The 11,588-nt window shown below is 36.7% G+C and overlaps 1 protein-coding gene across 1 annotated transcript; it reads left to right on the top strand.

Annotated features, from left to right (window-relative positions):
• Positions 1-4,507: 4,507 nt before the first annotated feature.
• On the top strand, positions 4,508-11,223 carry LOC103403967 (acylamino-acid-releasing enzyme-like). The gene is made up of 18 exons (XM_070815904.1): positions 4,508-4,704; positions 5,614-5,789; positions 5,963-6,272; positions 6,464-6,685; positions 6,787-7,005; positions 7,132-7,206; positions 7,502-7,640; positions 8,240-8,391; positions 8,491-8,570; positions 8,660-8,781; positions 8,870-8,948; positions 9,030-9,207; positions 9,390-9,450; positions 9,761-9,883; positions 10,084-10,281; positions 10,444-10,512; positions 10,721-10,797; positions 10,910-11,223. Exons 2-18 carry the CDS (start codon positions 5,639-5,641, stop codon positions 10,971-10,973), a joined length of 2,319 nt encoding a protein of 772 aa, XP_070672005.1. The 5' UTR covers positions 4,508-4,704; positions 5,614-5,638; the 3' UTR covers positions 10,974-11,223.
• The last annotated feature ends 365 nt before the right edge of the window (positions 11,224-11,588 follow it).

The following is an 11,588-nucleotide window of genomic DNA, read 5'->3' as shown; positions in this document are numbered from 1 at the left end:
TAATCTCTAAATTTCTGACCTAATGGATGTTGAAACCCTAAATCGCATAGTATTCAAGTGAACAAAGTGTCAATTTCTAAATATATGCATCGTATATATTTAGTGGGTGTACAATAAAATGACGTTTTTATCCTCCCACGTGCCTGGCACATGTCAATTTTAACGGTCTTTTAACGGATTGTCTTGAATTAGCTAACAAATGTAAACACAGGGACTAGTTTGGTCAAACGAAAAATATAGGGACTAAAATTGGCCGATAGAGTAAAACACACAAACCTTTTTGATATTTAAGCCTAATAACAAATATTTAAGAAACCCAAAAGTATTTTCAATAATCATATTAACCAATTAACAACAAGATGAAGTGTTCCAAAATGTATTTAAACTTTTAGGCAATGCTTCTTTTTTTTTCGATATGGAATTCATACTTGAACAATAATCTCTCATTCATTTGCCCAAATACCAATATAAAATCTAAGGTCAATTACAATTTACACTTTTCAAGTTTGAAGTGATTTTCAAAATGGACCACAAGGTTCTAATTTTCTACCTTGTGCTTTGAAGTTTGGAAATTGTATTAACTTACGTATTTTGTTTGAATATATAACAACAACAACAACAACAAAGCCTTTTCCCACTAAGTGGGATCGGCCTATGAATCCTATAACGCCATTGCGCTCGATTTTGTGTCATGTCCTCTGTTAGATCCAAGTACTCTAAGTCTTTTCTTAGGGTCTCTTCCAAAGTTTTCCTAGGTCTTCCTTTACCCCTTCGGCGCTGAACCTCTGTCCCGTAGTCACATCTTCGAACCGGAGCGTCAGTAGGCCTTCTTTGCACATGTCCAAACCACCAGAATCGATTTTCTCTCATCTTTCCTTCAATTTCGGCTCCTCCTACTTTACCTCGGATATCCTCATTCCCAATCTTATCCTTTCTCGTGTGCCCACACATCCCACGAAGCATCTTCATCTCCGTTACACCCATTTTGTGTACGTGTTGATGCTTCACCGCCCAACATTCTGTGCCATACAACATCGCTGGCCTTACTGCCGTCCTATAAAATTTTCCCTTGAGCTTCAGTGGCCTACGACGGTCACACAACACGCCGGATGCACTCTTACACTTCATCCATTCAGCTTGTATTCTATGGTTGAGATCTCCATCTAATTCTCCGTTCTCTTGCAAGATAGATCCTAGGTAGCGAAAACGGTCGCTTTTTGTGATCTTCGCTAGATTGCTCCGGTCATTAGTGTGGATAAGTATATAAATGGATAGAGATAGGAAAGCAAACACAAGATGTACGTGGTTCACCCAAATTGGCTACGTCCACGGAATAGAGGAGTTCTCATTAATTGTGAAGGGTTTACACAAGTACATAGGTTCAAGCTCTTCTTTAGTGAGTACAAGTGAATGATTTAGTACAAATGACATTAGGAAATATTGTGGGAGAATGATCTCGTAATCACGAAACTTCTAAGTACCGGAGTGTGGTATCGTCTTGACTTGCCTTATCTGTCTCATAGGTAGATGTGGCATCTTCTCTGGAAGTACTCTTCCTTCATCCAGGGGTGGTATCTTTAACTGGTGGAGATGCACAAGGTAATGTATCAATTTCACTTGAAGCTTACTTGTAGTTTCAGGCTTGGTCAAGCGCGATACAAACCATGTAGTAAGAGTCCCCCAAGTCGCCGAGCTAGAGGATCTGCTGAAAGAGGTGACAGACAAGGTAAGCAATCAGAGCTCCGGCTGATTGTTCACATTCTCCCTATCTTGCAAGCAGCATGAAGGATAAAGAGAAGAAAAATGAGAAGATATGATATGGGATACTTTTGCTTTTGAAGAAATAATTTTCCACAGGCTTATTCTTGAACTGGGCTGGAGGGTTTTCTGGTTTCCTCCAGAGTATAAGGCCGACTGAAGAATTTGAGGGTCAAAACAAGTCCATCAAATCTAGAGTACGTTCGACCCTGCTGATATGGGATACTTTTGCTTTTGACAGAGTAGTGGATGCATTGGCACGTATGTTGGTACGCTTGTCTTCACATGCTTCCTTGTATCCTTCTCACTTGCCCTATCTGATTCCTCAGGCAAATGCGGTATCTTCCCTGGAAGCATAAGATGTTGAAGATGAGTACTCGAGAGCAATGCCAGGTAAGTAATCAGGTAAGGGGTTCCAGGCAGTCAGTTCCTGGCTGGAAGCTTGATTCCAAGTGCTGACTGATTGCTCTCTTTCTCTTTGTCTTGCAGGTAAGAACAAGGCCAAAGGAAAAGACAGGGAAAAAACATGATATGGGATACTCTTGCTTTTAACCCTGATGATATGAGATATTCTTGCTCTAGTATAACTTGTTTGCAGAGGTATTATCGGGGGGGAAAGAAAGCTGAATATTTCGAAAGGCTTCGTTGGAAGTGCCCTCTCAGATATGAGGAAGGGTTGAGCATTTTTGCAGGTCTGCCTGTCCGTTGGGGATGAAGATCGACATATGTAGAAGTCTCCCTAACAACAAGTAGTAATGCTATTCTTTTACCCTGCTTGATCATAGCACGGTAGTGGGAGCTGCCAGCTTCACATGTTTTAACTATGTCAGAGCACTTTGAAAAAGTGGTCTGTGGTATCTGGAAAGCTGATGTTGCGTGTGAAGATTACAGACAAGCTTTATCCAAGGAGATTCGGCTCTTGAAGTTGGGAAAATGGTGCCTCTTCGATTTTCGAACAAGTAATCCTGTCGGGGATCTAGCTCTCGAGATTCGAAGAACGATGCCTTTTCGATTTTTGAGAAAGCAATCCTGCTAGGGGTCTGGCTCTCGAGATTCGGATAGCGGTGTTTCTTCGATTTTTGAGAAAGTAATTATGTTGGGAGTCTGGCTCTCGAGATTCGGAGGGCTGTGCCTCTTCGATTTTGGAGCAAGCAATCTTGTTGGGAGTGTTTTCTCGAATTTGAGTATAGGTTGGGCATGTTTGCTAGTCTACCTTGCCACGAAGCACAGAGGTTGACACACAGGGACTCATATTTTTTTGACCTTTTTATTTGTACCCATGATTTATTAATAATGCACCCATTTGTCTTTAAAAATGTATCACTTTGTTATATGTAGAATGTACCAATTTTTTTTCGTAAGTACCATCTCTTTTGTGTAAAATGTACCCATTGTTTATTTTTTTTTATATGAAATATATCGATTATATAAAACGTATCACCTTTTTGTTGTATAAAATATACCAACTTTTTGTATGTAAAATGCATCATATAAAAATTACCAATTTTTTGTATGTAAATTGTCATTAATATAAGTAATGACGAATAATGGGTTTTATTTAAGTATAATTTCTTTCAATATTTTCAACAAATTATGAATTTTATTTAAAATCTCATTAATATAAATAACCACAAATATCAAATTTTAATTTAAATATTATAATAACCTACATGAAAATGCATTATTGCATTAATTTTAGGGATTTCAATCAAAAATCGAAAACCAACAAGGTTTCAATCAAATAACGTTGATAAATAAGGATCGCATCCAAAGTCATCCTTAAAATAAATATCCCTGAATAAAAGGCCATGCCAGGAAAAAAGAAAGAGAAAAACTCCCATAGAGGAGGATAAATTCAGAATTCAATATGTAGAATTTTAATTTGCAGAAATATATTAATCAAAACAATATAAAATTTAAGCAGCCCAATCTAAATCATCTCTTAATAAAATTCTATGATTGAGGTAGAGTTGGTCCTCACAAACTCTCAAATGAAACTGAATTTATTGATCGTTTCATATGATTCAATTAAGATATTATATGAAAGTATGATCTATTATATTCTTCTCTTATTTTGTTGAATACACCCCATATATTGTTGAATACACTCCACATACTTAATACACCTCATATTTGTTTTTTCAATTAAAATTTATCTTAATACTCCCCACATTACTTCCAATAATATTCTCACACACTACACTCTCAACATAAACTCCACATTTTATACAGACAATCCACAATGTTATGTGCTATTTCAAACAATTATCTTAGATATGGCGATCCTTTTGGGTCCCGCATGCACAGTGGAGCTCCTCATCCCTTTCCTAGCAATACGAGCAACCGTCGCTTCCATACTTTTCTGAACATTATGTTGAAAACAATCCTGATCCATATGGGCTTTACTCACATAATGGATTGTTTCACCATCCTACTTGCCCTTGCTTCTATTGCTATGGCAAACACCTATGGGGTTCAGCGCAATACGAGATGGTCAAATGTCCTTAATCCCCAAATGGGAAGCTTTGTTCATTCCCATCCAGATAGAGTAGTGTTAACCGGTGGTGGCTGGCCATGTCTTCCTTTTTTCGGTGGTGTTCCATTTGTATATTTAATTAGGTCAAAATTGTCGGTGCATATTAGGGCTTATGAGTTATTATAAATGTGGGGTGTATTCAACATTGTTTGGGATGTTAATAAAAAAATGCCTTTTCTTTTTATTCATTTTCTTCTCAATGAATAGTAATATATTTATTGATAATAAAATAATAAAAAACTCTATTTATTGTAGGCCTTAGGTGGAGCATCACTTTTGTTAGAAGGCAGAAATGAACGGAAGAAGTCCTGGTATAAGATTCCCTCCTCCTCTTTCTATTTATTCTCATCTTCGCACCTTCTCACTCCGAGGACGAGCAGTCGCAGACCCTTTCGCTATTTTCTCTCTACGTAAGTTCGCGCTCTCTCTCTCTCTCTCTCTCTCTCTCCCCTATCTATACCTGTGTACTCTCCTTACTTACACAGTACACTGTTGACTTTTAGTCGTCGAATCCAAGTTTTTGTGCTAAACTGTTTGGTGGGTATCTGTTAGTTCTTCCTTTCTTTCTTCATCTCACTTTGCTCGGTGCTTTGATTCATTTATTTTTGGTTGCGTAGAGTGGAAATCTTTGAATGGAATTGAATAACATGTTCGTTTGAATTCTTGAACTAGTGTGCGATTGTTAATGTTAATCTGGATTGATGGAATGGCCATATAGAACAACTTAAAAAGATTCCAACTTTAGTCCACAGTGCTCGAATTCGCGGCTACCTTTTTACTAGATTGGATCATGGCGATGGGTATTAATTTGGTTTTGCAAGTGTAAATTGAATTGAGCAATTTCCTTGACCGGAAAGAGGCCTCAAGACTTTCTGTAGCCGAAACTCTTACAGGTGCTATGTGGTAGTATCAAATGTGTGAGTATACTATATGCCAATTCCAAGTTATGTAGAATTTGAGGTGGCAGATTGACTTGAAGAAATTTCAGGTAGCTGTTATCGATGTTGATCAAAATAATCAAAAGTAGCATCATTTTTCATGTTAAGTAGAATTTGAGGTTGCGGATTGCTTGTTTCTATTGTTTGGAATATATCATACGTCTGCTGTATTCGATTGATGAAGGAATGACATGCTAAAGCTCATTCATTTAAAAGGAAAAAACAAGAAAATATAGTTTATTTTTTCTTTTTCTTTCTAGGAGATTTGCTGTTTTTTTATGACCAATGCTACTGACCATTTGAGTAATGAGCTACTGCATAATTTCATTTGTCCTTTGACATCACAAATTGACAATATCTTCCATGCAATTTACTCTGTAGTAAAAGATTGTCAACGCTTTTAGCCATGGGCAGTTCTAAAGATGGTCCAGTGAAGGAGATGCCTCTTGGGGTAGATGCAACAACTGAGGAAGAATATGCATCACAGTCTAGGTTACTTCAAGACTTCACTAGTATTTCCAGCATTGACAAGGCATGGATTTTTAAATCTGATAGCGGTACAATTTCTCATTCTTCTAACATGCACGTCCTTATCCTTACATACATGCAACAGATTCATATATACGTACATTACATATGTAAGGAAATATATAAACACATGTACTTCCTCTCTAATTGAAAGCCAAATAATTTTTCCTAATGAGGACATGCACATTAAACTTTGTTTCAGGAATTGGGTCTCAGGCAATGTTTTCAATTAGTCAACCGAATCTTTTGGCAAACAAGAGGAAGAAATTCATTCTATCCTCTCATATTTCAAGAGAAAGTAACAATTCTGTAAACTTCCAATGGTCCCCGTTCCCGGTTGAGATGACAGGAGTATCTGTATTTGTTCCATCCCCGTCTGGTGCAAAGCTTTTTGTGGTTCGGAATCCTGAGAACGAATCTCCCTGCCAATTTGAAATTTGGGGCCAAGGTCAATTGGAGAAAGAATTCCACATTCCCCAATCTGTTCATGGTTCAGTTTATGCTGATGGATGGTAAACATCGTGAATGCAGTCTTTCCAATTATCGTCATACATGATATTTGATGCTAGTCTTGTGTACTAGACGTTTTGTGCTTTATGCCTTTAGTGATAGTAGTAGAATTACGCCTCTGTTTTGATCATTAATCTTTTCATATATCTAGATTTCCTCCAGCATAAAAGAGTTCAAATTTTCAATGATACAGGTTTCAGGGAATTTCTTGGAATGCTGATGAAACTCTCGTTGCTTATGTTGCTGAGGAACCAGCTCCCTCCAAGCCCACATTTACAGGTCAGGGCTACAAGAAAAGTAGTTCCACGGATAAGGACTTTGGTAACTGGAAAGGTCAAGGGGATTGGAAGGAAGAATGGGGGGAAACCTATGCTGGAAAAAGGCAGCCTGCACTTTTTGTCATCAATATTAACAGGTCTTTAACAATTGGTTTAGTTTCTATTAGTACCAGGATTAGAAGTAAGGAGATTTCTCGTTTAAATGCCTGGCTAACTTTAATTATCCTATGCTGTACAGCGGAGAGGCACAAGCTGTCAAAGGAATTGAAAAGTCTTTGAGTGTTGGTCAAGTTGTATGGGCGCCACCAGTTAAAGGCTCGCATCAATCTTTGGTTTTTGTTGGGTGGTCAGAAGGTATCAGAAAGCTTGGTATCAAGTACTGCTTTAACAGGCCCTGTGCATTGTATGTGGTCAAGGCACCAAATTTTGAATCAGAAGCAAATGGATCTGAACTCAAGTGAGTTGCTTTGTGCAATACTTATTGTTACTTATTGTTTTTTTGGATCTTCTGCTTGTTAATTGTTTTGGAAATTCATTGTGCTTCTACATTTGATATAACTATTACTTTCTTTCACTGTTCTAGAGCTAGTTCAACTGAAGATCTTCCTGCTGTAAAGCTGACTCAAAGCATAAGTAGTGCTTTCTATCCACGGTTCTGGTAACTTTTTCCCCCATCAGACACTTAGTTATGTGTTCGTGTGCACTTGACCAGGGTCTGTAACATCATGCAGTACTCAAATTTAGTCTATGATATAAGTTTTTGACGTTTATAGCCTCTCTTTTAATTTCAAAACGGAAATTGATATCTTAATATTAATTGAAGTTTGATGAACATTTGAATCGGAATTGTACTGATTGTTTCACATTATCCAATAGATGGTTGATTGTTTCAAACATCATTACAATTACTGATTCTGATTGTATTTGAAACATGATCAATGTAATTTTGGCAGCCCAGATGGAAAATTCCTTTTGTTTTTATCAGCTAGAAGTTCTGTGGATTCTGGGGCACATTCTGCAACAGATTCTCTTCACAGAATAGACTGGCCAGTGGATGGAGTGCTATCCTCATCTGCAAAAATTGTTGATGTGGTGAGCTCTCTGGCTTTTATCTTTCTGTTTACTAATCAACTTTTATTTCCTGATTGATAATTTAAACTACTCAGTTCTGTGGAATTCTTTGTTCGAGTCCATGTGCATGTAAATTATGAACAAAGGTTCATTTGTTAACATGTGCTTATAAGTAAGCATTAAGCGTTTCCTTGTAAAGGTGTAAACTCATATGGGTTTGCATTCCAGAACTGTTAGGATTAAAGATCGTGGTTCGCTTACTTGTTTTGGTTGGATGCTGTTTTGCTATTTGCTAGTTGCTACTATATACCAGTGGTATCTTTTGTAGTTGATTTGTAAATTCGATGTTGTATTCATACACACTGAGGATGAAATTCAATATATAAAAATTTCCTTTGACCTGTTTTCTTCCCTTTTTTTATTCTGGTGTGCGGTACTTTTGTGCATGGGTAGTGAACCCTTGAACTCTAGGTTAATTGTCTTCAACAAAAGGTTTTCATTTCATGAAGGTGATATCACACAACATAATAATATAAGTTTAGGAAATTTTTTATGAATTTTTCTCTCTTTATCTCTCTCCCTGCTTATATAACAACACTTAATACACTTCTTTTTTGAAGATTCCTGTTGTTATGTGTGCTGAGGATGGTTGCTTCCCTGGGCTTTACTGGTCAAGTATCCTTAGTAATCCATGGCTTTCTGATGGATGCACAATGATCATATCTTCTATCTGGGGTAGCTGTCAAGTGATACTTTCTGTGAATGTTTTGAGGTAACTATAATGACTAATCATATGACACTCGTATCTCCATGGGGTCGTTACCTTTTTAACTTTTTATAACTGACCTATGAAAGTTATATGGAAGTACAGTGGGGAAGTATCACGTATCAGCTCTGCTGATTCAAATTCATGGGATGTTCTTACACTGGATGGGGACAATATCATTGCTGGTAAAGAAATTGCCATTTTTTACTGATAATTACTCAGGAAAAATTTACTGATCAATAACGAAATTTCACTTTATCTTTGATTTCTGAAGTGTCTAGCAGTCCAGTAGATGTACCTCATATCAATTATGGTTACCTTGTTGATAAAGAAAGTACAAGTACCGCATGGAGTTGGTTAAATGTATCAAGCCCCCCAAGTGAATGCTCTGAGAAGGTCCATTAATCTGCTTTTCTATATTTCCACATATCAAGATTATCTTCAAAGCTTACATCCGTTCAACTCATGTTTCAACTTGCCATAGGTTAAATCTTTGCTCTCCTCTCTGCAATTCAGTATACTGAAGGTTCCTGTCAGGGATGTATCTGGTAGCGTAACAAAAGGTATTATAAACCAATTATTTCTTGTTTGTAAAAAAAAAAAAATTTGATTTTAACATCCTGTACATGCTTAAAACCTTTCAGGTGCTGCCAAACCAATTGAAGCCATATTTGTGTCTTCCAAAACTAAAAGAAATGATTCGTTTGACCCATTAATTGTAATCCTCCACGGAGGCCCGCACTCTGTTTCATTGTCAAGCTATTCAAAGTCCTTAGCATTTCTCTCTTCAATTGGGTTCAGTTTGTTACTTGTAAATTATAGGTAAGCTATGATTCTCCTTTTTGTCCTTTCATTCTGACTTTTCTTATCAGGGTCAACAAAATTGTGCTCCAATCTTGTTCAGATATTATGAAATTGGCCTACGGATATGAAAAGAAATAACCATTTCTTTTAACTTCATCGGCTTCTATCTTGCATTGTTCTGACATGTTAGTTTATCTCAGAGGTTCGCTGGGTTTTGGTGAAGAAGCACTTCAGTCCCTTCTAGGGAAAATAGGGTCCCAGGTGCGTACCTATATATATTTACCTTTAATCTGTTTTACAGCAATGTTATTTTTGTTATCCGAGATGGCATTGTTCCTTAGGGGAGCGTATTCTATAGCACCTGTTTATTTATGTAGAGCCCCATGTTGGGCCATTTTATACTACTTTGGTATCATACAGATAGACATACACACTCTCTGGCATAAATATATCTGTATATGCTTATGTATGCTAAGAATTTACGTTGTTAATATACTTGTGTAACTAGTATTTACTTTATGTATCTGCTTTTGTATTTGTAGACCCTAATATCTGAGTTTATTCACTACAGGACGTGGATGATGTGCTGGTGGCTATCGATCACGTCATTGACAAGGGGCTTGCCAGTGCATCAAAAATTGCAGTTCTTGGTGGTTCTCATGGCGGCTTTCTGACAACTCACTTGATTGGCCAGGTCTGGTAGTTTTGTAAAAAGCATGACTGTTATTTTTTAGTTGCTTTGAGGCTTCTCGCTTTAAGCTTTTTTTTTTTTTTTTTTTGTGGGGTACTGAAAAAACTTTTTTATTTTATTTTTGAAGCATCTATAACTTATGCACACTTGGTAGACGATCATTTTTTAGTTATACTCGAGAGTTGAACATATTTATGCTGCAGGCACCAGATAAGTTTGTTGTGGCAGCAGTGAGGAACCCCGCCTGTAATCTCGCATTAATGATCGGTACGACAGACATCCCAGATTGGTGCTATGTGGAGGCCTATGGAAGTGAGGGTAGAAATAACTACACAGAAGCACCTTCTGCTGAGCATCTGACTCTCTTGCACAGCAAATCTCCTATTTCACACGTCTCAAAGGTGCTTGTTTAAGCTTTTTCTCTGTTACTATATTATTTACGTACTCTTGATTTTGAAGCTTATACTATAAATTTCCTTTTTGCGAAGAAATTCAATAATTTAAAAAGATTTTATATAGTAAGAAGTTTGCTATTTGTAACTTTTTGAAGGATCTATCTGCAGGTCAAAACACCCACCCTTTTTCTTTTGGGTGCTCAGGATCTTCGTGTTCCAGTTTCTACTGGACTTCAAGTAAGTTAACATGTTCTCCTAATGAAATACACCTTTTCTCCTTAATAGTTTAACAATGAAACAAGTGCTTGGATAATTATTCTTATAGTTTTCATCTTTTAAATTGTTTTCCTTCCTCCCAAGGGGGTGTGATGATTTTGATTCATAGACGTTTGCATAATTGGAATTATGTGAGTAGAAAAGTGATTTGGATGTTTATTATTCATAGTATGCTCGGGCGCTTAAGGAAAAAGGAGTTCCTGTCAAAGTCATTGTGTTTCCACAGGATACTCATGGAATTGAGAGGTAAACTTATGATCCAAATGTGCTTTGTGCATTGTAGTCACTAGTCACTACAAGCGAGATCATAAAGTTTCATGCTCGGATTTTCATCTTATACGAATTTGTGTGTTTGCAGGCCACAATCGGACTTTGAGAGCTTTCTTAACATTGGTGTCTGGTTCAAGAAGTATTTACCGTAAATGAGCAGGCATTTCTTCCCTGCTTTTACCCCCATAGTTCGACTTCGAGAGCTTTCGTAAGATGGTTGCTTTTATGGCACAGTACAAAATCAATCTACAATTTACAGTCAAGTAGGTTGAATCCACCTTGAATCTGGATGAAAAACTATTGAATCCGGCTTGCGTTTGCTCAGCATATGTAATCTGGATGAAAAATTATTGTACTTGAAAATTTATGATTATTGAAATCAATAATGCAACTTCAACTGAACTATTACGTATTACTATTAATATTGTTTTGGCTTTAATGCTATATTTGGTACTGTGTTTTCAATTTAGCCCATGTTTTTATATGTGTTAGTGAATATAGGGTAATTTGTTAAACAGTCGTTAAGTGAGTATAAACGTCTTTTTCTCACCCTTGTGAGATAACAGGGGCATCAATTTCCTTGGCTTCACACTATAAATTAAATTAAATTTTTTATTTTGTATAGCTTTTTCAATCTACATTTATCTTAGATTCTAAAATTATTTTATTGAATGAAAAGACTGGATAAATGACGTTTGGAATATGTAGAGAATAATTTAATTTCCAATTAACCCCTACCTTGAATTAATACTTATATAATAAGCATC

The sequence above is a fragment of the Malus domestica genome, chromosome 16, assembly GCF_042453785.1.
Source record: "Malus domestica chromosome 16, GDT2T_hap1".
NCBI lineage: Eukaryota > Viridiplantae > Streptophyta > Magnoliopsida > Rosales > Rosaceae > Malus > Malus domestica.
This window is presented reverse-complemented; position numbering and strand designations above follow the sequence as displayed.

What these genes read in the sequence shown, in the direction of transcription:
- LOC103403967 (XM_070815904.1), top strand. Translation starts at nt 5,639, where the DNA reads ATGGGCAGTTCTAAAGATGGTCCAGTGAAGGAGATGCCTCTTGGGGTA. An exon ending in TCAGTTTATGCTGATGGATG is followed by an intron (nt 6,273 to 6,463) that starts GTAAACATCGTG and finishes TCAATGATACAG; the next exon opens with GTTTCAGGGAATTTCTTGGA. An exon ending in ATCTGGTAGCGTAACAAAAG is followed by an intron (nt 8,949 to 9,029) that starts GTATTATAAACC and finishes AAAACCTTTCAG; the next exon opens with GTGCTGCCAAACCAATTGAA.